General features: G+C 46.4%; 1 protein-coding gene across 8 annotated transcripts in view; it reads right to left on the reverse strand.

Annotated features, from left to right (window-relative positions):
* NTRK3 (neurotrophic receptor tyrosine kinase 3) overlaps window positions 1-27092 on the reverse strand; it is a 379441-nt gene that overhangs the window by 248169 nt on the left and 104180 nt on the right. For 5 of the 8 annotated variants that reach the window (XM_012438676.3, XM_064376230.1, XM_012438674.3 and 2 more), the window contains exons 4-11: window positions 21232-21300; window positions 11761-11918; window positions 10829-10971; window positions 10262-10403; window positions 9468-9764; window positions 2958-2981; window positions 1415-1479; window positions 533-635 (exon numbers count right to left, since the gene is read on the reverse strand). In XM_012438676.3, the coding sequence (XP_012294099.2) occupies window positions 533-635; window positions 1415-1479; window positions 2958-2981; window positions 9468-9764; window positions 10262-10403; window positions 10829-10971; window positions 11761-11918; window positions 21232-21300 (1001 nt within the window). The remainder of the gene's footprint in view (window positions 1-532; window positions 636-1414; window positions 1480-2957; window positions 2982-9467; window positions 9765-10261; window positions 10404-10828; window positions 10972-11760; window positions 11919-21231; window positions 21301-27092) is intronic. The other 3 variants (XM_012438677.3, XM_012438675.3, XM_064376231.1) reach the window with 1 other exon arrangement.

A 27092-nucleotide genomic window follows, 5' to 3' on the forward strand; every position in this document is an offset into this window, starting at 1 on the left:
CAGCAGATTTAGAAATCATGTTGCTCTTGGCATCTACTCTGGGACTCTGTGTCGAGCTACGTGCTGAGATCCCGCTGCACGGGCAGCTTTTCAATGCCAGAGTCTGCCACCCTACATCTTGCTGTGCTTATGCCTCCCGACACAACTTCAAAAACGAGAGGAAAGCCGTGTCCTCAAACTAGGAGTCCCTTTGCCCACCAATAATAAAAATAAACCAAAGTCCCTTTTCATTTGCCCTGAAGTCCAACTTCCTCTCCAAATTATCTTCATTGCATAAGCCCATCTAAGCAACATGTATCAGCAGTCAAAGCAAAACCATGTGGATCCGTGGTTTGGTTCCCACAGATCCCAACACTGCCTTCAATCCATAATTACCAAGAACAAGGGGCTAACAGGAGTTTCCACCAGTACCACTTAGGCCCCACGACCAGAGGCCCTCTCAAAGAGCAATGGGAGATTAAAACAGGACCTTTTGACCCAAAGCAGTAATGTTTCCCCCGTGACACCCTTGAAAATGAAACTCCCACCTTACCCTTCATTCCGAATTTGGACCGTCGACCATACTTGTTGATCATAATGAAGAGAACCACCAACAGGACACAGGCAAAAGCAGCAAGTCCAACTGCTATGGATACCTATGAGGAACCAGAAACAGTCAGTCAGCGACAGCCGTGGAAAACCCAAGTGCTTCAAAAATAATGTGTGTGCCCAGATGAGAACCAGTCCTACTGCCATAGTAAGTGTACCCTTCTCAGAACTGCAATACTAAGGTCTTTAGAAGAAGAAATTTGTGAGACCATAAGAACATTTAAAAATACATCAATTACCCAATTTGATTAGAGAAAGTTCCATAATTCAATGTGCTGAGCCCCTTCTCACCTGGGGCCATTCTAACAGATGCAAAAACAAGCCTAGAGAGGCTTCTAATTTTGTTTTAATTAGCAAGTGAATTCTGCATCTTCATGTTAAAATGCCTTATATAATATTCTCATCCAGGAAAGTCTAAAGGATCTAGACTCTTAAAAAAATCCTTTCTCCTCTCCAGAGCAATCTGAGGCTCTGAAATCATGGGAGTGGGTGCTTGAAAACCCCACCCAAGGAGATGCCCTGAGCAACTTGGCGTTTTGTAGAAGGCTTGTACAGTTAGCAGCCCCTGCAAATCAGGCCCAGCTCGGCTCCTAACAGACTGGGGATTTTCTAAACCCTAGGGCTTGGAGCAGATCCTCAAAGATTTCCTCCAACAATGAACTATTTCCAGCAAATAAGGAAGGTTTAAACTGCCTGAATGCAGTTCAATTCATCACTTTTTTTTCAGTTTCAAGTAAGATGGTATTTGGAAAAGTCAGCAACACAAATGAAGTCTGAAAATGACTATGCCAGTCAATGCACACCTCTTGATCAAGAAGTGACTCACCCCAAAAGTGTCTTCTTCTGGTTTGTGCGTCACAGTGATAGGAGGTGTGGGACTCACTTCGTCAACTGAAAACCAAACACAAAAAGGAGGAGGAAGGTTAGCTTCCTGGCTGGGGAGGCTCAGCCACAGTCCCTGCCCAACTCCCAAGCCCCCTTGATACTTCCTCATGGAGAACATCCTCTGGAAGCCAGGCTCTTGCAGTCTGCCTTCCCCAGCTTTTGCAGGACCCCCCAGAGACCAGGTTCTTATCTGACCATCTGGCTGGGGTTACAGTTCAAGGACAGGCTCCACAGGAATAAAGGACATTCATTCCCATTCCCTAACCCCACCCCAGAGAAAATAACATAACCTGGGCAACTTGGGCCATGAGCTATAGAACAGAAAAAAGAAGCATGGATTGGGAACCTGGCCAGGGTCTGGATTAGGCAAATGTTACTGGTGGTGGCAGCTGTTGCTGACATTCTGCTATTCCTTGCCACAGGCATTCCTTTTCCTCTCCCTCCCTCTTCTCTGCCCTCCCTCTTTCCTTCTTTACCCCTCAGTGAGATCCGGGAGGCCTGGGGATCCATCAAACAGCCCACTATCCATTCCCCTAATACTGATTCCAGAACACAATGGCAGCTCAAGTTAAAAAACAGAACCATCTGACCGGGAAACATCACCTTTGCCCGGCAAGCCAAGGATGGGAAGCCAAGTATCAATTTTCCCCGCACTCCACCATCTAGAATTCACCTCCTTGACAAGAAATGGCCCCAATTCAGAATTCTCTGAAGGGACATTCTGCAAGATTACAAGTCTTCTAAGACCGAGGACAACTAGAGGAATCACAGATGATACTGACATCAGTGCCAAAAAGCCAAGGGTGTTTCTAAACAGCATCTACTATCTCAGGCCAGACACGGGGCAGAAATGGCAGCAGTTGCTGCTGTATTCCAACTTCCATGGGGAAAAAAAGAAAAAGGAATAAACATAGGTTCCTCACAGTCCATAAACAAAACCCCAAATTCTTTTAGGATTGTCTAGCCCTAGCCCCAAATCACTTATAAACTGAGCCTCAATAATTCCACTTGAGGACACATGAGCCTATCAGGAAACCTTGTAAATCAAGCTCTCATGGGGTGAGTCCTGGCCAAATGCTCAGGCTCTTGAAGCAGGTGAGAAACACTAGCAGGTTTATAGGTTCCATATTCTCTCTCCAAGAACAACTAAGATGATCAACAGGGGTCTATCGAGGCACATGAAACCCCATGTCCATCCTCACAAAGCCCCTCTCTATCCAGGTAAAGAGATCCACAGCACCGTGAGACCTTAGAAAACTCCCTGGGGGAAAGTGAACCACAAAGAGATTACCCAAGAAAAGTGGGCTTGGACCTGCCCAAAAAGCATTGCTACTTTTCAATTCCTTTTACACAGTTCACTGAGATCCCTTCAGCTGCCATGGGCCAGGGATGATGTGGAATAGGAGAGAGGGCTATTTAAATTCAATAGTTACCGATAGTATCAGAATAAATCAGTTTCAAAGCAACAGGTAAAGCAGACTTACACAAGATAAAGTTATCCGTGCTCTCTGCAAAAAAAGGACAAAGAGATAATTAACAAATTTAATAAAAACCAGAACAGATACACTACATGGTCCTAATAGCTATGATCTCTCCCATTCACCATGATTTCCTGTTCCCATGGCAATTGACAGACTAAAATCCATGGCACATCACCCTTCTCCCCACGCTAAGCTACCACTTTAGGGGGAGGTCCTCCAAATGGAGAAGGAATGAGACAGAAAGTTCCTGGTTTCAAGGCAGGTGGCCCACCTAGGAACAAGAAACCAAACCGGTTCCGTTATGAGATGGGGAATTAAAACCAGACCCTCAGTTTCATTCACAGCTCTTCCATAGGGACCCAAAGTGCTGGGAATGGGGCCACAGGGTGGGCTTCCCTAGACATTCCTTGAAAATGCCAGGTATGATCTTAAGATAAAATTCTTCAAAGTAATAGGCAGAGTTGATTCTAGTAGGTCATTGAGAAATTCTTGGGAATCCCTCTAGAATCTGCCCGTCCTGCAGATGGTAATGTGTTACTTGATCTTTGGTCTCTAGAAATAGCTCACCTAATAATGAAAACTAATCCTCGTCACACATTGATTATGGGCCAGGGACAGTGCTAAATGCTTCATGTAACAGATCACTCAATCTTTATTACCATTCTAAGAGGTGGTAACATTATCCCCACTTAACAGATAAGGAAACAGGCTTATACAGATTAAGTAACTAATTGGATGCCACTCATTTAAGACGAAATTGGAGCGGATTCAACTCCTAGTCAAGTCTTTGCCTACTCTACCAGAGATGCTCAAACTTCAGCATGTAACAGAAACACCCAGAGGGTGATTGCTACCAACCTCCAATAAAAGGGTGAGGATTCCTTGGATAAATGGATGATTTCAGGGCTGAGCCCGGGAAAGTACAAGATATGCCTGGAATGACTTGCAATACTAGGAAGTAAGAAAGCGCTCAGAGATTAATGGAGGCCTGGAGACAGGACATAGGAGCCAATGTACAGGGGATTTCAATGGCCAAATGTAGGATCATTTAAGCGACGAAATGATGATAGTCCTGGATTGTTATGGATGGATTTTGTCCTCCCAAAATCCAGATATGGAAACTGTAACCTCCAGTATTTCAGAATGTGACTGTATTTGGAGAAAAGGTCTTTAAAGATGTATTAAAGTTAAAATGAGGTCATTAGGGTAAGTCCTAATCAAATATGATTGCTGTCCTTATGAGAGAAAATTTCAAGGTAAACACACATGAACAGAGGGAAAATCACATGACCACACAAAGCGAAGACTGCCATCTACAAGCCAAGGAGACAGGCCTCAGAAGAAACCATCCCTGCTAACACCTTGACCTCAGACTTCCAGCCTCCAGAATCGTGAGGAAATACGTTTCTGTTGTTTAAGCCACCCCACCTATGGTATTTCACTGCTGTGACATTCCTAACAAACGAATACATGAATTTTCAGCCACAGAACAAAATAAATATCCATGAGTCCATACTGATACAAATAAATAAGGCAATAAATAAAAGGTAGAAGAATGGAATTCTCTTACAGGAGAATTCTGATTTTTAAACACAGAAGGAATGACAGAAGTAGAAAAATCATCATTTCACAGTATGCAGTAAATATTGCAGTAATTGTTTCAGGCAAGAATCATCAATGAATGTTAAAATTAGAGTGTGAAAGAAGGATGAGAAACAAGCTATTTGTGTGGTTTTAAAATATTATACCGATGACTTACAAAGGGCAAAATCATCTGTTTGCAGCAGAGAAAACTGGCAGACACCACCTTGACCAAGTGATAAAGTTAACACCCTCAGTACCAAAACCTATCGACATCACGCACCCTGAATGCACTGAAAGGGCAGAGCTTCACTTCTGTAGAGTTCCTGCCAAAAATGCATAACTAGAATTTAATCATTAGGAAAAAAAAAAATCAGAAAAATCCAAATGGAAAGACTGTCTACAAAAAAACTAGTATTCTTAGAAAGGTCCAAGATCATGAAAGACAAAGACTGGGGAACTGTCCCAGATTTAAAGAGAGTGAGATGACACAGTAACTCAGTGCAGGGCGTAGTTCTGATGAATTGGATCCTAGACAAGGAAAAAGCATCAATGGGACAACTGGTAAAATGTAATCCACGTCTGTACACTAGATAATAGTGATGGGCCCACGTTAACCTCCTGGTTTTGATCATTGCATTGTGGTTAGGTAAGACGTTAACATCTGGGGAAGCTGGACAAAGGGTGGAAGGAAGTGCTTTGTACTGTTTTGTAACTTTTTAAAATATGAATTCCAAACTATTTCAAAATAAAAATCTTTTAAATCTTTAAAAATTAATAAGAAACACAGATTACTAGTCCTCACCCAAGAGTTTCTAATTCAGTAGACCTGGGGTGTGTATCAAGATTTTGCATTTCTAACAAGTTTTCAGGAGAGGCTGATGCAGCTGTTCCCTTTGGGATGTACTGTATCATACTACACAGCCTCCTGACTCAGCCCACCATGCCCTGAGAAGTAAGAATGTACTCATTCATTCACTCATTCACTCATTGTGGCCCCTCACAGTCTTAGCTCTGTTAAGTATGAACCAGCAAATATACTCTAACCACCTATGGAGAACCAGACACTTTCTGTGAGGGAGTCCTTCAAAGAAAGTCTTAGTTATGATAAATGCAATTTGTTTGCTTGTTTATCTGTTCTGTATTGTTTGGGAGGACAGCCACAAAGCTATCTCCACATTCCTGGGCATATCCTTCATTCCAACATCCTCTTCTCAATGGCAGGCGACCAGATGCCTGACTGGGACAGTGGGAGGATGGAGGAAATGGAAACTCTAGCCTGGGTTTCAGAGCCTGAGAGAAGAGAAGTGCCAGATCGATTCACATTTTACATAGATTTGCATATATCTCATAAGGCTCCCATTTATTAGAGAATATTCTCATATTAGCCAAATGTTTTGGCCAAGTCTATGAATCCTGTAATCTCCAAATCAGCCTATGAATGTTTAAGGCCTTTGCCAGAGCCTGGAAGCATTTATACATCCAGAAAGCACATGAGCTTTGGAAGGAGACATCATGACTCCTCTCTGAACTTTGGGAGGGCCTCAGGCATTCAGCCTGGAAGAGGATGGTACCCAGGACTGGTCCTCACCTCTGACCCCACCAGCAGGCTGGGAAGAGCGCTTGTCCAGCACATCAGGGCACAATCTGAACATAAACTACGGCCATGCCGTGAAGAGAATGCACATGTCTCCTATGGTCCCAGACCAAAACTCTTCAAGAAGAGCCCTTTCTGTAAATTAATCTTCACTCTTTAAAGTAAAAGCAGGAAGGTGAAGCAATTTGCCTGACATCTCGGAGCTGACAAGTGATTGAGTGAGAATTAGAGCCCTGGCAATGCAGTTCAATGACCACTACCCTACATTACCTTAAGATTATCTGTTAGAACTTCCTAGCTTGACCAGAGAATGACTACTGATTCTAGAACTCTTGAATTCATCTCAGCTCTACATCCTAAGAATCTTAACAGTGGCCCACAGCTAGTAAGCCTTTTCTTTGTCCAGACACACTGCTAAGCATTTGGCATTCTCATCCATTTTGCAGATACAGAAATAGAGGCACAGAGAAGTGACCGTCCTTCATCTAGTGCTGACCTTGCACTAAACTCTGATAGGAGCTCAGGCCACCAGATGGGAGGGTCATCTGGGAGGGGCCACAGATGGGATCTTCACCTAAGTCTGTCTGATTTCAGGGCGCCTGCTCTTAATCTCCATGCTTTGCTGCCTGGAAGCAAAAGAGAAGCACACATGATGATCATGAGGCCTCCACACTCTCACATCAAAAGAGAAGAGCAAGAATCACAGATCAGCTTTACATCTACACGACCAGCTTTACATCTAGGCTTAGCTGGGGTGAGTTTGGTTTAGAAGGTTATGATGCATCTCTGCCTGCTCCCCCAGATAACTGACTATCCTGAACATTTAAGCATCTTGTCACTTGGCGTGACTGGTCCATTTTTCCCTGTCACTGCCTTTTCATCACCCATTGGTTCCCTTAATCTAAAGACTCATAACAAACAAACCTTCCCACAGGGTGGCCCTAGCAGGATGGAGATGGGTCTGAGGAAATGACCTCAGGTGAGGTGCTTTCTCTTTGAGCTTCTCTGTGACTCTATCCTCCCTCCCTCCTCCTGGGGACAAATTCCCACCCAATTCCACAGTAGTAGATTGCAAAGGAGGGAGTACCAGACTCACCGGGGGTGCTTGTTAAAACATAGCTGCTAGATCCTGCCTTAGAATCTCTGATTCAGTAGAGGTGAGTGGAGCTTGAGAACTTGAGTTTTAACACATTCTCAGGTGATACAGATGCAGCTGGTCCATGGACCACACTTTTGAGAACCAGTGGCCTGACTGAGGAGCACTGATAACTGACTAGGGTAACAAGGGGTATCCAGAGACTATCATCAGAAGGGGCTGCTGCATCTTGTGGGGGCACAGGAGGTATGTCGAGATACCTCCAAAGGCTGAGAGGATGCAAAGAACTGCTTCCTCCTGAGATAAGGGAGAGAATGGGGAAGCTTTGTCCGCCACATCATCCAACTGCTTCTACTACCCCGCACCTCTCAGGACACCCTCTGGCAGAAGGAGCCCGGAGTGGCTCCTCCTCCCTCCTGAACATTCTAGGGTCTCCCCCTCTCTGGCCTCCAGAAGCTTCCCTTTGGAAACAGAAGCACTGTTTCAGAGTGCTTCATTACCTTACCAATCGAGACTTTCCCTCACCAATATATAGACTTTCCTCTTTAAAAAAAGAATTTATTCTCTATTCAGGGCACAGCCAAGGCAAAGTTTCAGCCTTTTATGTCAACAAGACCTAGCCTGACCTTGTACACATTAAGAGCAAAGTATCTCTGCTCTAAAAGCCTCTGTTTCCACAGTGCAGGCCAGGACTTGTCTACCTGCTGAAAGAGAGCCCAGTGTCCGACATAGGTGACAGGGCGATGGAGGCAGCAAACCACCTTGCCACATATGTACCTATGCAACAATCCTACATGATCTGCACATGTACCCCAGAACCTAAAGTACAATTAAAAAAAAAAAAAGAGAGAGAGAGAGCCCAGTGTGGCCCAGGAGGGGAAGTGTCCTGGGGACTTTTACTGAGCATACTGGGGACGAGGTTGGAAGTTTCAGACCACAGGGGATTTCCAGGGCCTCAAACATCTGCACATTCTCAACCATCTCCGAAAAGATGGCTCCATCTTTCCAGGACCTCAATGGCAAGAATTTAGCTTCACATGCAGCCACATTTATCCAACTTCACTCTTGGGGCCTCTAATTCGAGTTCCCTTGCGCTGAAATAAATAAGGCCTCCTGGAGCTGCCACACTCTGGTTATTTGTTGTAGACTGTGAAGTTGACTTCATAAAAACAGATGCTACATTCTGCTAGCTCCTGCTGCCTCTTCCCTTTGTGTGTGTGTGTGAGCATGCATGTGCATGTGTGCCTGTGTTGTATCAGTTTACACACTGTATCCCATCAGAACTCCTCATTCCTAGGGATTGAAGACAAGAGGTCTCCTACTGACTTCCCAAAACAAAGCACCAAGCTCAGCAAAGACACATGGCTTCAAGGACAAAATGTATCAATTGTGGAACCCACCAAAAGATGCTACAATCACTTTCACTAAACTCTTTTGGTGTTTTTTTTCTCCTCCAACTTCAGGAAGATATGTAAAGCATCTTACCCCAGACAGACAAAGACAGCATCACCTCCCTAAATCAAAATGAAGCAAAGTTCTTCAGTAATTTCAGTAATTTTTCCTAGTCCACTTGACATTAGTACCATCATAAGCTGAGGGCATCAGGTACGCCCCCTAGCAGCTCAGCATGGAACAAGAGAGGAATGAAGTCACAGACCTGGGGGCCTAGATCCAAGTCAAGTCTTGCCACAGATCAGCAAGTAGCATGAGGCCCAGATCACTCATCTGTTAAATGTAGGGTTAAACTGGACACTCTCTCAAGTCCTTTGCAATGGAAAGTCATGGAACCATTATCAGGCATCAAACCCTGTGACGTGCATTATGTACCTTGACTCATTTAAAAGTCATAGGAGCCGTATAATTATGACTATTTCGTAGAAGAGGAAATCGATGCTTAGGAAAGCAAACTGTCAGGCCCAGAGACTCCCCACAATTAAAGAGCTGGGTGAGAATTCCCTACCATTACAGTCTCTGCTTTCTCTTTCACACAGTATGCCCTAACATGCACAACTGTTATTTCTAAGGGGTCTTGGTTTTTACCATGACAGCTATTGGAAAACGGAGACTCTATCCCTGTTTACATCAGATGCAGACGGTGGCTGCACATGTTCCAGTCTGTGTTTTCCTGCCGTGATAAGTATGAGCACTGGTGCTGCTTCTCCTCTCAAGCTACCATGCCCCACCTCCTAAGCTTGTAGAAAGAATCCATATACCCCCAAGCCAGCTACGCCGCCCTCACCTGGAAAGGGCTCCTTGAGGAAGTGGCCATTGATGGTCTGGTTGGCTGTGCCCAGTGGGTTTTTGGCAATGAGGGTGTAGTTGCCATTGTTGTAGTGGGTGGGCTTGTTGAAGAGCAGGCAGCCCTCGGAAATCTCTCCCTCCTGGTAGTATTCCACATGGATGATCTTGGACTCCCGCAGAGGCTGCCCATTGTGCAGCCAGTGCAGGGTTGGCGGTGGGTTACCGCGCACCACGAACTCAATGCAATGCTCCAGGCGCAGCTCAGGCTCCTCCAGGCTCACCACACGCGGGGGGTCTGTCAAAAAAGAAGCCAGCTGAATTCCAGGACACAGAGTCTCCCACCTCCCACGGCAGCCTTCCAGCAACCAAAGTGGGGATCTCAGCTCTTCCCCACCCACTCTGAAAAGGCGGAGGGAAGCAGAGGTCCCACTACTACCCCAGCAGAGGGGAAGAGATGTCTTCATCCAAGCTTCCTAGATCCACCTTAACCGGAGGGCTCCCTCTTGGGACCTCTTAGGGGTTTAAACAAAAGACAGGATAGTCCAATGTAGAAGTGTCCTGCAGATGTGGTTGAGTTGGAGCCACACCATCTTCTGAGGGACAAGGGTGCTCTTTCTGGGGTTTTTACTCCAAGGACTTACCTGTCAGTCCTTCCCTACAAGAGTCCTTCTGCCCCTACTGGTAGACCAGCCCACTGCTCTAGCTCAGCCCTTGCAACACCTTGACCCCTCTCCAGCCTCCTGTACCAGTTCCCCTCACACACAGCCATCCCCTACAATAACATGCACTTACAGTAGACAGTGAGGGCGACACTGGCATTGCTCATGCCCACCACATTCTCTGCAATACACGTCAGGGTGAAGCCATTGTCCTCACTCGTCACATTCACCAGCGTCAAGTTGATGGCATGAACATTGGTCCAGTTCAGATTGGTCTGAAAACCCCAATAAAAATATAACAATCACTCAAACAGCCTCTACAAGGATGGCTCCACTACCTAATCTGCAAATACCTTTAGGAATCAAAAGGAAAGCTGAGCAGAAGGCGGAGGAGATCTTTGTGTGAAAGCACACCGACCAAACGCCAGGCTCCTCACGGGCAATAGTTCAGGTCATGCTCCTATTAACCCTGTGTGAACGGCAGTTCAGTACTATGCCCATTTTACAGAAGAGGAAACTAAGTTACAGAGAAGTTGAGTGGCGTGTGCAAGAGGAAAATGGCTAGAAAATATTGCAGCTGCACGTAACCCGAGTCTATGTGTTTCTTCCTATAGTAACAAGACCACAAATTTTCCTTCTTCAAGACTACAGTGTGATCACTCCTTAGCCTCCTGATGGGGCTCAAGCCCAGGATGCCTACCTGGTGAGTGTTGATGGACTGCAGCCCAGTGACTATCCAGTCCACATCAGGAAGGGGTGATCCAGAGCCATTGCAAGTGATGACAGCATTGTCACCCTCTCGTACGGTCAGGTTGACGTGGCTCACGCTGATCTCAGGAAGGTCTGGGAGCCAGACAAAGTGGGTGAAAAGACAGGCAAACACTGACGACCCAAAGGAAGCTCCGTCCATGGGGTTGACGGTGGAACTTCTTGCCTTGCCCAGCAACGACTCTAACACAACCTGCTTGAGCTCTTGGAAGACCCGCAAATCCAAGATGCTTTATGTCACCTCCCCAGCAGACATCAGAACTCAGAATTGAAGCCCATGCAGTAGCACTCTCCCACATTGCGCCGGGGGTGGGGGGCGGGGTGGGCAGTGCTCAAGGAATGCACTTCTGGTAATTAAGCTCAATGGCAACATTACACTTTGGGCTCTGGTTATTCAAATGTTTCAGACTCCCGTTGGGGACCTTGCTTAAAATTCAGATTTCTGGGACCCATCCCCAGACATTCTCAAAGTCTGTGGTTGGGCCCAGAAACCTGCTTTTCTGGAAACTCCTTAGAAGCTGCTGCCATAGGGAGTCCAGACACCACATTTTGAGATACACTCCTTTAGTTTTGGTTGACAGGTAACTCACAGAGAGAAAGGGAATCTGATGTGATGAGGAGGAGTACATTGAACTCCTGTCTGCATTCCTGAAACCAGTCTTCCTATGGCTGGTAGGCAAAGGGACAGGAATGACCAAGAAGGGAAATGGTGAGTCAGGAGGCCTGCACCCAACTGCAGAGTTCAAGGCTGGAAGGGCATTTCGAAAGGAAGGCTCTGGCATCCCAAGGTAACATCCAGCACCATCTCTGGTGCCTGAGTGATGCCTCCCTGGAGCCAGCCGGGCCGGGCGGCCACTCACTCACCACACTGACTGATGTTCATGCGGAAGAGGGGAAGCTGGGAGCCATCAGCGTTAATGCAGTAGAGGTTCTGGCTGTTGAGCCTGGCCTCTCCCTGCTCCTGCCAGAGCTGCATCCAGCGGATGTCACAGCTGCAGTTGAAAAAGTTCTGCTCCAACCTCCTGTGGGCAAAGAGAGAGGGGAAGGGAACCTCTGAACGGAAGATGGCCCAGGACCCTCCCAGGGTTATGAAGACAAGGGGGACCCTACCTGTTCAGCGATTAAGGCGGGGGAGGGATTTAACAAGGTTGTGAAAGAAGTGGAAAAATCCTTAAGTTGTAGTTTTAAAACAATAAACTCATTTTTAAAAAAAGAAAGAAAGAAAAAGAAATCCACCCCACTTAATGCACCTAAGAGGTCCTTTTAAAGAAGTATCAACTTGAGATGCGCCTCTTCACAAAACCTTCTAATGGCCTTCCATCTCACTGAAAATCAAAGTCAAAGCCCTAAATAATCTGCACCACTCTCCATCATCTCTCTGACCTCATCTTCCCTCACTCCCTCCTCCTCTTCAGCCACACTGACCTTGTTGTCTGCAAGTTCACCTGCTTGACTGGGTTATTCCTACCCCAGGACCTTTGCACTTTCTACTGTCCCTGCCTGCCAAGCTCTCACCCAACATATCTGCAAGGCTGGCTTTCTCAGTCTAACACTGCCCAGTCCCTTGCTGTGCTATATTTGTCCTTCTAGAATTTATCACCACTGGCATCACTTTAAATATTTATTTTTAATTAGTTTGTTTATCTGTCTCCCTGAATAAAAATTAAGCTCCACTGGGGTCAGCGACATTGCCTGTTTTGTTCATTCCCTAACTTAGAAGTGAGCCTGGCATATAAATTCTTGTTAAAGGACAGAGAGAGAGACTGACTCTCCCTGGGAGAGTAGGTGGGTAGCTATTTCCAAGATATGCTCAAAGCCTATCCTGGGACCAGCTTTATTCTTTCATAAATTCAATAAATTCTTAATAAGTACCTGCTCCATAATTGGCCATGGGCTGAGTGCTGCTGACACAGAGATGAAGAAGACAGCCCCTGTCCTCCAGGAGCACTCGCCCTGGTGAAGAAGAATGTTTGATGGGGGAAGAGTCACCTTCAAGAACCTCCTTCTCCACTGATTTTCCTTGTGACTTGAAGTAAGTCACCTCTCCTCTCAATGGGATTGTTAAGGAGACGATGAACAGCATTAATCAATCCAAAACTCAGAGTAAGGAGACAGGATAAATCTGAATGCCTGGATCATTAGAGGAAACGCGCTTCTCTTTCTGGACCATCAGGGAGATGAATCTGTTAGAACCCAGTGGGAGGGGCACTTGGGTACACTGCACTAAGACATGGGATAGTTTTGACAACTGCCCAACTCCAAAATACTTAAGCATGCAACAAAATTAATCGGCTTTCAGGAAAACATGAGGCTCCTGGTAGAAGGAATCAGTGCTTTCCAGTTACTAGGGCACCAGAGGCAGAAAGTGCAAATACCCCTACATGGTATCATCCTCTTAGCCTGAAAGTACTCTCTCCACATGATACTCTGTCAGAAGGGTGAAGGAAAGGAACTAACCCCTACTGAGCATTTGCTTCTTACCACACCCTGGGAGATGGCCAGAACTGCAGGGAGGGAGAGTCCCTCTCTGATTTTTGGAGGGGTTACGTCACATGCATAAGGTCCTTTAGCTGGAATGCAGCACAGCACAGCTTCAAACCTCTGTGTCCTGGACTCCAAAACTCATGCACTTGCCACCCCATGTGTCATGCGCCAGGCATTCTGGGAGCGTGGGAGAAGTAAAGAGGAGCAAGCTAGGAGACCTGACTTCAGGAGCTCACGTAGGCAAAGAGCAGGCTGTGGGGTGGCAGGGGTGGGGTGCGGGGGGTGGCGGTAAGTAGAAGGAGGTAACAAAGGCAAAGGGAAGCTGTAGGTGAGGTGTGAAAACAGAAAAGAAAGGCTTAGCAGGACAGAGAATGTGTTGAGGAGCACTGGGAAACAAAGCTGGAAGGGTGAGTGGAAGCCAGACAGTGGAGGATTTTTACTGCCACATTAGGAAATTCGGAATTCACTCAGAAGGCAGGGGAAAACCATTGAGGCCTCTATAAATGGAGAACAATGAGGACGAAGAAGGTCTGTAAAAAGAGAAACTCAACAGTAACGTACAGGATAAGCTGGAGAGGAGGAAGACTAGAGACTGAGAAGCCAGCTAGGACGGCTTAGAAACACAGGGCTGCCATGTACAGTTGTGTAGTTTGAGCACTTCTCAAAGTACTCAACCAAAGGGATAAACAGAGGATAAAATCCAGTCTGCACCCTCGTGGCCAGACCCAGCTGCAACCCTGGCACGTGGCTACATGCACCCAGACGGGCATCTCTTCTAATTCACACATAGGCACCACACTGACTGGCGGGTCAGGTCAACGTTCTCAAACTTTTGGTTTCAGAACTCCTTTTCTCAAAAAAAAAAAATTCCCGAGGGCCTCAAAGAGCCCTTGTTTATGTCAGTCCTATCTATCACTATTTAGCAGATTAGAAATTAAAACATAGAAAGATGTGATGCTCCCCTGTAGGGGGGAAATAGGGGAGGGACAGCAGGGGGTGGGGAGTTGGGGAGAGAGAGCATGGGGAGAAATGCCAGATATAGGTGATGGGAGGAAGGCAGCACATCACACTGCCATGTGTGCACCTATGCAACAATCTTGCATGTTCTTCACATGTACCCCAAAACCAAAAATGCAATAAAAAAAAAAGATGTACGACTCCAGGATACACGAGCACAAACTCTATCCGTCTTCAGAGCAATGACGTCATCACATCGTGTGGCCTCTGGAAAACTAGCATATGCTCATGAGAGGATGAGAGTGAAAAAGGCTAATAATGGCTTAGTGCTACCATGAAAATAGATTTCACTTCACGATCTCCTAAAAAGGTCTTAGGGCCACCACTGGAGAACTGCCGCCTAGTTAACATGGCCCCTAGAGTGGAGTGGTAAAAACTAGAGAGAGGGAAGAGAAGAACCAGTAGGCATCACAAGGAAGGCAAAATGGCATGTGGTACTTTGTAGGGGGTAAAAGAAGAGGAAGAAAAGAAGATGACCCCAAGATTTTAAGCTCCAAGAAACAGGAAATCAATGGCAGGGAGAACTGTCTTTGGCTGAAACCAGAAGAGGAGGAACCGTGGAAAGGAAGAGAGGACACGTTAGGAATGAGGTTGGTATAAGGGTGAGGCTGGGGAGGGAGAGATCAAGGTCCTAGCAGGGGAAAGGGAAAGATGAGGTCGAGAAGCCTCGGAGGTGTTGCCTTGGGATTATGTCAAGATGCCTGTGTGGCCGGACATGAGACAGAGAAGAGGGAGACAGGAGAAAATGAGAGGGAAGTAACAGACATTATAGGATCATAATGTTGGCATCACACTTGCTGTAGGGCCAGCACTAGACTACATGCCTTCCACGCGTTACTTCACTTAACCCTCACGACGAGGAGAGCAGAAAGTCAGCTGAGCTGCCCAGTGTGGGCGGGAAAGACAGGCCGGAGGAGGCGGAGCGCTGTGGGCTGCAAGGAGAGGCCTGGCCGCCTGCTGGAATGACAATGAGGGTCCAGATGCTTGAATATATGCAAACTGAACCAGGTCAGCCTGGTTTTTCCCAGCTGCTCACTTGACAAGATGCAAGCATTCATTATTAAGTAGGTGTAAAAATACAAATTATCCACCTGGGTGGAAAAGACTAGACAGGTGAGGGGCTTGGCTGTGTCGCCGCAAGCCACACGGCGCTTGATGCGGGGCGGCCTCCTGTCTGGTCCCTGCACTGCTGCACATCCCAACATCTCATGGCCCCCCAAAGGCAGACAGCATCAGAATGTCCTGAGGCTAGTGGGAGAAAGAGGGGAGATGTGTAGGCTGTGCCAAGGATGCTGCCAGGCACAGACTTTGGACAAATGTTCTGCTTCCTTCCCTCCTTCCTCCCACAGGGTCCTGCTCACAGGACCTGACCAGCAGCTGGGTTGCACCTTGAAACCTGGTCCTTTGCTCCGAGTTTATGGGAAACTGCAAAAGAGCTGTGGGTTGTTTCCCCCAACCCTCTGGACTTTCCTCCTGGAAAGCAAGATACACACACAGCAGAAAGCATTTCGAGTCTTGAAACAACGGCACCCTAGACAGCCCGCTGAGCAAATCCACAATCGTCTTTATATCCGGACGAGAGAGGGTTCAAATGGTGAGGTGGGCAAGAAGCTAAGACCAGCACATCCTAAGTCTAAATGATGCTGTCCATCCTGTGTCCCTCCTCCCATTGAACCAGATCTCAAGCACGGGAGACTTTGGCCAGGGCTTTGGGGTCAGTCCTGTGGAACCTAAAGCATGGCTTTCCACGCTTCATGAATAATGCAGGCTGCTCCATGAATAATACAGCAGCAGCTGCTGCAAGGCAAAGCTTCCCAACACTCAGCCCTTGCCCCAAGACGGCCTGGGGCCTAATCGCAGGGCCCTGAGGGCTCCCCGTAGATTAACTCAGCCCCATCTGAGCCTGTGTGGACAGGCACTTTGCAGCACAGCCAAGGCCGCCACAGGGTGTTTAGAAAACAGATTCCCTCCAGTCATCACTCTAGTGGTTTTCTTCTTCCCTGCGCAGCATCAGCACGGCCGGTGGCAGTCCTGGGGCCAGGCAGTGGAAAATGAGGAGGGGACCCAGATCAGCCAGGAGAGTCCTGCTGTCACCGAGTTAAGGATCCCCAAAGGACAGGCCTCCCTGAGATAACAACAGTCAAAGGGTTTTAAAAAAAAAAAGGCACATAAACCAAAGATCTGAGTTGGGCCAGCTGTGTCATTTCAAGCGAATATACCAGGTTGAGTTGTGTCCTTCAAAAAGATATATCCAAGTCCAGCCCCTACCACCTGTGAATGTGACCTAATCAGAAACAGAGTCTTGGCAGATATAATCAAGTTAAGGATCACTCTCGATTTCAGGTGGGCCTTAAATCCAATGACCAGTATCCTTAAAAAAGAAAGGAATGCTGGATGCGCTTAAAAAAGAAAGGAATGCTGGGTGCGGTGACCCATGTCTGTAATCCCAGCATTTTAGGGGGCCAAGGCAAGGGATCACTTGAGACCAGGAGTTTGAGACCAGCCTAGCTAGCATGGTGAAACCCCATATCTACTAAAAATACAAAAAAAAAAAAAAAAAAATTAGCCAGACCTGATGGTGCACGCCTGTAATCCCAGCTACTTGGGAGGCTGAGGCAGGAGAATCACTTGGACCTAGGAGGCAGAGGATGCAGTGAGCCGAGATCATGTCACTGCACTCCAGCCTGGGCTACAGAGCAAGACTCTGTCTCAAAAATATAAAATGAAATAGAAAAAGAAAGAAGAGGGAGATTAAAGACAAAGACATGGGAGGATGGCAGGCATGTGAGATGGAGGCATAGCTTGAAGTGATGCTGCCACAAGCCAAGGAACACCAGGAGCCACCAGAAGCTGGAAGAGGCAAGGACCGGTTCTCCTGCAGAGCCTTTGAAGGGAGCATGGCCCTGCCAACTCCCTGATTTTAAACTTCTGGCCTCCAGAACAGCGAAACAATAATGTTCTGTTGTTTTAAGCCAGCAAGTGTGTGGTAATTTGCTAAGGCAACCTAGTAAACTAATACAGCAAATACTTTAACTCTCTAAGGTTCTCTTTTAACACCAGTAAAATGGGGATCATCGTGCTCAACCTTCCTTCTTCACAAAGTTATTAGGAGGATTTGTGATAATATATGTTAGCATAATTTGGGAACAAAGAAAAGCTATTAAGAGACCAGAAATGATCACTATAGTAATACTGCAAGATTATTGTTTAGTGGCATCTCCAAGAGCTGTGGAAAGTCATCGCACCCAAGACTGGGAAGAGAAATGCACCAGGACCAGCCCAAGCCTATCCTCGCTACTGAGTTAATATTTTACCAAGTTGATTAAATCTGCAAATGATAACAGATGTAATTATCACTTTCTTTGAAAAGAAAATGAAATACTCCAATCTATTTTAATCATGTCTGCTCCATGCATGCAGGGAATTAAGAGAAGGCTGTTCAAGATACATTAAAGGTCCTCGGAGCACTGCTGGAGCGTTTCTGTGCTGTGGGTCTACTCTGGGACCTCTGGGACCTCTTGCCATTGCCTAAATTGTATCTTGAGATTCAGAATCTAAGCTTCTTTTCTTCCTAATTCATTCTTTATCTCTAAGACAATCTCTCTGATTCTTGCTCTGATTTTTGGACAGACAGCTCTAATTTTCTCTGTAAGGAAAAAAAAAACAAAAAACAAAAAACATCATCTTTCCATAACCAGAAACTTCTGAGAGCACTGCACAAGGCCAAGTCAAATTTTTCCAACCTGTGCCACTGAAACTGTGCTGGCTACTCCGAGGCAAATCATGGAAGATGCTTCTAACTCGCTCAATAAGAGGCAGACCCCCTAGACACAGGAACAGCAATGACCCAGGGGCTTGGCCAAGACCATCTCCCTCATCCCACAAAAATAAATGAGAGAAGGTAGAGGAAGGGTCTTGGTGCATTTTAAGAACTCTGAGATAGTAACGTGTTTGCTTTTTTTCCTTTGATTCCACGCAAGGAACCCACCATCTTGAGAGGGGCTTCTGGAAGCTGAGCATGTAGGCTGAGCATATAGGGCGTGTGCTTGAGTCAGGGAAGAGAAAGAGCATGGTCTTTGGAAACAGCAGATCGGGTAGTGATAATACTAAAAATCATAACATTCATTCCCAGATGTACCACTTACTGGCCATGTGATCTTGAACTAGCTGTTTAACTTGGCCAAGCCTCAAATCCCTCATTTGTAACACTGATTATACTGATACCTCCTATGAGGTTGTTCCAAGGATTAGACAGAACCTCATACATGTTAGGTGCTCAAGACGTGCCTCTTCCTTCTCCTTCCGTCCTACTGGAAAGGTCATGGACATTTAGCCCTTCCATTCTTACAGCAAAGATCCTCTACTTGGGGAGGGGCTGGTTTGGGTACAGCAGAGGTCCTTAGTGACAGAAAGAAACATGCTAAGGAATTGCTACACACCCTCTTCCCCTTCTGTCCCTGCAGAGGGTCACTCAAAGCCTCACACTTCTGGCCTGTGGCTTTCCTGGCTCCACAACACACTGAGCCCTTTCTCCTCGAGGACCAAAATTCTTTCTTCCTGGAAATACCCAACCCATCCCCACGCCCCAGCCCACAGGCTCCATTGAGCAGACCCTGGCAGTCTAGATGGCTCATGGCAGATGGCGCCATGTGGACTAATCAGGAAGTCAGACAAGAAAATACTACCCTTTCTTGCATTTGCCAGGAACCGAGATTGTTTGGATTTTAATCATAGCCTCAGCTAAGAGCCAACACAGGGCCCCTCCAGCCAAAAGATAAATTTTCCTCTCTCAAGATTCAATTCTTCCTCAAAAAATAGACCCCTACCAGGGTAATTGTTCCTTAGAGGGGGGCTTCTTTAATCTCCAATATAATTTTTACTTAGTTAACAATATGACAGAAATAAAATACTCTGTGGACATGGTGGCACTCACACACTGACTCACACTGGAGGGAATGTCTTCATTTCTCCATAAATCACATCTAGCTCACTGGTATATTGATCTCAGGCAAAGATGAATGCAGAATCCCATGATCCACTAAGAGAAATCTGACATTTTCTTTAAACATATATCCACAGAACAACTGTTTCTAAAACTCCACAAAACAGGTCACCAGGGCAGCAGTACACCATTGATTTCACATCCAATAATTTTTTAGGAAGAGCACTGAACATTTTCTCAATAATTCAGCCAACAGCTGACCCTTGATTTCCCCTGGAGAGATGCCATCCCTGGCCTCCTGAAGATGGAAGGGCTAGGGGTTCCAGAATAATTAAATGCAAGACACCCAAGAAAGAGATCCCTCAAGCCCCTCAGTCAGTTCTAGGGTAACTTAAGAAAGACCACAATCATGTGCTTTTTGAAAATTATCGTAGAATAGATCCTAGTGTTGGAAACAGACAGAAAACACTGGGCGATGGTTGAGCACAGTGGTCAAGGCTTTGGGTCCACACACTGCTACTATTCAGTGAGTGACTTTAAACGGGATACTTAACCTTGCTAAGCATCTCAGTGTCCTCCAAAGTGAAGTGAGAGTAATAATTCCTACCTTGTGGAATTGCCATAAGGATTAAAGGAAATAAAGGATACAACTTAATAGATTGCTTGGCACCATGCCTGGCACAGAGGAAGAACTCAGAAATCAGTGTTCGTAGTAAATCGTAGCCATGTTAATTTATCTTTTCCACCTACAGTACACAAGGTCATCACGGGGTGATAGGCTACTGAGATGCTTGATGAAGGCATCAAGAGTTGGGTCAGAGAAGGTAAGGTTTTGACTCATCGATGAACTCAGGTCTTGCTAGGTGAAGGGAGAACAAGCTGAAAGGCCAGCAGCACAGGCAGAGGTCCAAGGTCATTGCCTCTTGCTAAAGAGAGTAAAGCAATCTGCATTCAGTGAATTTGGATCTGCGTCACCAATAAGAGGGAACACATGAGTGGTGTCTCTGGAACCCTGACCCCTAACTTGATCCATGCCTCAATTCCTTTCAATTTATTCCTTGATTTATACCCTCAACATAATACGATGTCCTTCATGCACAGAGATGACCCCGATGACTCACTCATCAACATGAGTTATTTTTTCCAGCAGTGGTCACGAATGTTCACTCATCCATACCACATTTGTTTTTGCAGAATGGCTGGCTGGAATAAGAGTGCCCTGATCAGCCTTGGACTAAGCAGTCCACAAGCAGATTGAAAAAATATATATCGCCTCCCCCCACCCCTTGGTATGCCTATACTCAAGCCAAATAAGCTGAAGAAGATTATGAGTGGTGAAAACACATGTAATTTGAAGTCAGAAGGTATGGGTTCAAGTCCCAGCTTGGCCAGTCCCTAGAAATATGGTCTTAGTTCTTAGTTGAGTCTCACATGTCTTTCTAGGGCTCAGAATCCTCATCCATAAAATGCAGAGAATAATAAAATCTACCTCTTATGACTCTTAGGATGATAAATCTAAGGTTATATAAATGAAAGCATGCCTAATAGTCTATAAGTTATATATATTGTATGAATGTTATTATAAATTGATATTCTTCATTATGAATATTAATACTATTATAACTAATTACCTACAGATCACAAAACTAAGTCCTAATAAAAGAAGAGGCTCCTGTCTTCTGAAATAGGTTGTGCCCAGAAAGAGCATCAGAAGTCAAGCAATGGGGTTAATTGCTCTCACTGAACATGGTACCCTGTATGTCATCCAACCCAAGTAGGCTCTTCAGGTATATGTGGGCTCAGCCTTCAGGTAGTTCTACTGCTTGCCACTTGCCCACATCCACCCATTACCAGCACTTCAGTACCTGGACAGTTTTCAAAACCAAACTTACAATTCCCGAAGACTCAGCGTCTGGAAGAGCTGCCATGAGAGTGTGGTGAGCCGGTTACTTGACAGGTTTCTGCAAGATTGACAAATAAAGAGAAATTTTTAAAACAAATCTGGCACAAATAATGCTGTAGGTAGCAAGTTTAGTTCATTTCACCGGAGCCTGGCTTTGTTTTCCTTCTTCTTCTTCGTTCTGCTAGGCTCATGCGACATCTGCTAATAGTTGAGGCCATAGATCAGGTTTTGATAGGCTTTTGAGGCCTTTTAAAGGGCACGATTTTACAAATAAAAGGAACCATTAAATTCTCACGGTCATTCTCCCATATCCCCTCCCCACAATAAAAATTTACAGAGCCTTTATGCAGCGATCCTTCTGTAAGAGGACAGGGAGCTCTCAGGGTAGATAAGCCCACTAGCATTCTTAACATGCACACAGGTGGAAAAACTCTGCAGGTCACCTACAATTCCTTTTAGCCAGTGTCTCTCCTGACAGACATGCCCACCAATGATCAAGACATCAGCCTTTTGTTCACACGTCTGTTCTCCTCCTAATGGCTATTTAATTGTTCTCATTAGGATGTACAGGGGAAAGGAGCAGCCATTAGTCTTCTGGATAAAAGAAGAAACACGCCCACGGTTATTACTTTGCCAGGCTCAACAAACAACTTTTGATGTGATAACAGCTCTTAAAGGTAGCAGTTAGACACAGCTAGAATTGAAGTGGCATCCCAGGAACAATGTACTCATCTACTGATGGGAACAAATGGCAGTGCTGATTCCATTTAGGTAAATATCTATCCACACAAACACGACGTGTGTATACTTGTGTCTGTTAAACATGTAGGCACTAAATGCAAACACACACTCTTGTTTATACACACACATATGCTTACACATACACCTATATTTAGATGACTTCTACAACAAATATTTATTGAGGCTACACTGAGGAATGAGGGAGTTGACCATTGAGGGGGAAGGCAAGTTCCCTCTGGAATCTTATATTCAAGTTACAAATGAATAAGCAGAAGGAAGACTATCAACACTGTGTTTATGTAAGTAACTGATACAGAAGCGGGGATACACATATTACTGTGATTATGTAAATAACTGATACAGAGAGAGGTGCCTTCCGCGAAGGTAGCATCGGGCCTGAGACAAGAAGAAGAAAGAGCTGAGTACCAAAACAGGAGTGTTTGAGGGCGTGGAAGTCGCCAGTGTCAAGGCCTGGGAAAACCAGGGGACCAGGAAGGAAGCCAGTTAGAAAGGAAGGAGTGAGGAGTGCTTTGGGATAAGTGGGAGAAGGATTCACACCACATTTGCTGGCCATGGGGAGGGGTTTGGATTTGATGTTAAAGCATGGTGGGAAGGCATTGGATGGTTTTCAGCAGGGAAGTGACATAATCTAATTAACATTTTTAAAAATAGAAGGCCAAGACTGGAAGTTGGCAGGGCAGTTAAAAGGCTGCTGTAGTCTTCCAACCAAGAGAAGGGAGTGGAGATAATTAAGCAGATGGATTCAAGACAGGTGTCACAGGTAGAGCCGCCAGACTTCCTACTTGATTGGATTTTGTAGAAGAGAGAAAAAGAACTGAATGGCTAGGTGAATGGTGATGTCATTGAGTAGAACCAGGAAGCCTGCCAAAGGATCACCTGGAGGTGATGGGATAGAGACACTCCCCTTTGCAAACATTAAGTTTGAGACACTGTTAGCTATCCAAAAAGAGATGCCAAATAGCCTGCTGTGTTGGTGGGTCTAGGGCTCAAGGGAGAGGTTAAGGCTGGGTAAGATTACCCAGTTCATAACAGGACCAGACATTCACATACAAGATCAAACAAAGGGACATGGCTTCCCCTTCTCATTGGATGCAGCCCTCTTTGGTGAGGTGGTTTTGTTCTACCCTGGCCTGAACTGGCTGGGTCCCTGTGATGGCCCCTGACTGTGCAGGGGAGGCAGCCTCCTGCTGGAGGTGTAGGGGACTGGTGGAGAAGGGAAAGAAACATAGGTAGTTTCCCAGGTTTACCGTTCTGCTGTCTTTCCTATACCCAGCACTCTCCCCGTTCAGAGTTTTTAAGCCTCTAGGATAGTCCCCACAGCCCTACACTGTCACCAAACCTCCTCTCTGCAAGGCTGAGACCTCTGGTATAACAGCACATGCTCACTAAAAGCCTTATACCTAAGCCATCCATCATGCTCAGCTTCACAAATCCCCTAATGACTATACATCTTTTTCCTACAGAATTGTTCCCCCCACCGATCAGAAAGAAAGGGGCAATAAAAGAACTGCAGCGAGGACCACCTGAGGACACCAGTTGGGGCAAAGCCTTACTCAGCAGTCCATCTCCTGATCAGATGGGTGGAGCCAGAGACCAGACACACACTCCCACCGAGTCACTGACCCTACCGTAACTATTAGACCAGGAGCTCGAACTTGGGGTTCAGGGCAACCAGAATTGGTACCGCTCTGAGTCTCCATTGCCATTAGCCTTTATGATGTTTCCTGAAATCTAAGTGTTTGATTCATCTAGGTAGAAATCTTCTGTCTTGCTATTTTGCCTGGTTTACTCTATGCACCACGCATTACATGCAGCAGCAAAAGCTGGACAAGCCTCCAACTTTCAAATCCACGAGGTAATCCCTGCAGCACTTTGGGAAGATGTCTGTCCCCTGCCTTTAGCTCCCTACCCCTCTCCAGTGCTTCCCTGAACAAAACCCATGGTTCTGAAGCTGAGCAGCTGCATCCAATGGGCAGTCAGCAACCAGAAACCCCAGACTCTTTGAGCCCTGGGGAGCATGCCCCTGGTAAGTACAAAAGCAACTGGTGGGAACTAGCAGGCCGGGAGACTGAAGCAGTTCAGGTGAAATGGGCAGTCCTACCCATCTCCAAGGGAGGAGCAGGCAGGGAGTCTGCCAGGCATTTGGGGGAACCCGAGGCAGAGAGCAGGTTGCCAGCGATGTCCTCTCACAAAGGTCATGCTTTGCTACATTAGGCAGAAATGTCAAAAGAAAATTGGATTCTGAAAGAAAGAAAATAACAGACACTCTGGGCAAATAAGGAATAAGAAATAGCATTATTGCCTTATTACAAGTTAGAGGAGGGAGGGGTCTTGGGACACCTGTGAAGGGGGAAGTGGGCTTTGGCTCTTCCAGTGCTGTCTCGGCTTCATCTCCCCCCTGCCCCTCCCTTACCCCTCAAGCCCCCACCTGGATTCCTCCCAATCTTGGGATGGAGAGGACTGAAGCACTCATGTGCTCTGCCCACAGGCACATACAATCCAGTGCCTGTTTGCAGAGACTGGAAACTGTATTGCACAAGTCCAGGGAGGAGTGCAGGGTGCACAACCCTTGCAACTGTACACGATGCCCTGCCAGACACACAGCAGAAGCACCAAGCCCCAGAAACAAACATATACAAAAAAGACAAGAAGGCAAACATATACAGTAAGAAAACCATACGCACCACGAAACAAGCAGAGCATGCCACTGGCCAGCCTGCCCTCACCGGCATTGATAAATTCGCATGGTGCAGGGTAAATAAAGAAGCTTTCATACGAATTGCCACTCACTTGGAACTCACTGCCCCTGACGTTTTCTTCTAACTGGGGCCTCACCTGTATGCACCTGTCATCAGTTATTGATGAGCTGGTTACCCTGCTCATCAGACAAGAATTTAATTAAGAACCATCCTGCCTCTGAGCCCCGCAGCAGCCTTTTCTCTGGGCATCCTCCCTAACAGATCCATTATCATCCGTCTCTGACTTTTGCTTGGGTCAATGGCCAGTTTCCAGGCCACCTGACCATTGAATTAATTTGGTGAGCAAGATTTTATGAGATGATGCATCAAACTTGTTCCCAAAATCAAGTTCCGTGACACTGCCCCTTCTATCTCTCGCCTGGGACTTCCAAACAAAGCCATTAATTTTGTGCTGCACAACTGGCCCTCTCATAGACCAGACTCTGGGGTCCAGAGGTAATAAACGATGATGATGTGCCTACTGGGTGCCCCGGGAACAAGGAGCCAGACACATAGACGGCTGGACTCTGGGCCCTGAGGAGCAACAGGGCTGAGATGTCACCTCTGGCATTAACCCCATAATGAACAGGGGTCCTCCCAGGCAACCCCTCCTCTGACCAGTAGAAACGTTGGCACAGTAAGCAGTCCTAAGACCTTCCTAATGGTGGCACCCAACCATGGCAGGAATGCAGCCCACGAATGGGGAGGATTTCACCTTCTACCCTGGGAACCCTACTGTTACAAAAGGGTCAACAAGATGGACCCTGTTGCCAAAAAAACCAAACAGATGAATCCCTCTGTTGTCCCTCTGGGGGCTGAGAGTTGAGAAGGACTCATTAAGGCCCAACCGAAAAGTGGTCTTGAAGTTGGAAGGATTTGTGGATCTGGATTAAGAATGAGCTGACGTTTGGAAGCACCTCCTCTTCTACTGATAGAGACATAGAGGCAGGCCAGTGGGCAAGGATTGTCTTAGGATTTGCATGTCTAAGGGATTGCTGGTGGCAGGTCCTCTGCATCCCTGAGCTATTAAACCAGGCTGTCTCACCTGTGCACTCCCAGGCCAGCTTCCTGATGCGCACTCCACCTCCATACCTCCTTGGTCCCTCTCACTCGAGTGTTTTCTGTTGTCATGGACTAGATTTCATTCCCTCAAAATTCATTTTTAAAATCCTAACACAGCTGGGCACGGTGGCTTACTTATAATCCCAGCACGGTGGGAGGCTGAGACGGGTGCATTACCTGAAGTCAGGAGTTTGAGACCAGCCTAGTTAACGTGGTGAAACCACGTCTCTACTAAAAATACAAAAATTATCTGGGTGTGGTGGTGGGTGCCTGTAATCCCAGCTACTTGGGAGGCTGAGACAGGAGAATCGCTTGAACCTGGGAGGCAGAGGTTGCAGTGAGCCGAGATCATGCTATTGCACTCCAGCCTGGGCAGCAAGACTGAAACTCCGTATCAAAAAAAAAAAAAAAAATCCTAACCCCGCCTCGTGTCTGTATTTGGAAATGGGATCGTTAAAGAGCTAATTAAAATTAAATGCGGACACATGGGTGGTCCTTAAACCAATATGACTGGAGTCCTTATAAGAAGAGGATGAGGACACAGACGTACAGAAAAGATACGAAGTCACAGGGAGGACAAAGTGGACAGAGAGAAGAAAATGGCCGTCGACAGGTCACAGAGAGAAGCCTCAGAAGAAACCAGCCCGGCCAACGACACCTTGATCTCAGGCTTCTAGCCTCTAGAACTGTGAAGAAATATATGTTGTTTAACCCACCCAGACTGTGGCATTCAGTTCTAGCAGCAATTGCAAACTAATATACCTGTTCTCAGCTCCGCATTTGCCCGGAGGCCCTGATGGCCATGTTGGCTGCCTCACTGTGATCCCTGAAAGCCTTCAAGTCATCGTTTTCTGTCACCTCCTTGCTCTGTCTGTGCTTGGTGGCTCCAGGGAACCAGCCTCCCAATCAGGTTCCAGCCACTAAGATCTAATCTGGTATCTGCCCACTTGTCCACCCACTGGGTGTACTCCAGCCTCCTCCTGCAAAAAGACTATTAAATGAGAAAACAGAAAACCAGGGGCATGCTCGGCTTGCATCCCAGTTATAAATGCCACAGTCATTGCCTCTTCCTGGAGGATTCATTCTGCTGCTTGCAGAAAGGCACTCTTTTGAGCATTGTGGGGGCTTGTTGCATCCAGCATAGCTAACCAGAAAACAATGAATGTCCAACCCCTCTCAATCCTGCAAGCTCCCAGGGCCTGTGACTTCCTGGCTGCAATTATCATGATGCAAATCTTATTTCTTTCATCCACAAAGGCAGCATTTTGAAAGGTGAAATTCCTTCTCC

This window comes from Aotus nancymaae, unplaced genomic scaffold (assembly GCF_030222135.1).
Source record: "Aotus nancymaae isolate 86718 unplaced genomic scaffold, 86718_ANA_hifiasm-v0.15.2.pri h1tg000014l, whole genome shotgun sequence".
NCBI classification, from domain to species: domain Eukaryota; kingdom Metazoa; phylum Chordata; class Mammalia; order Primates; family Aotidae; genus Aotus; species Aotus nancymaae.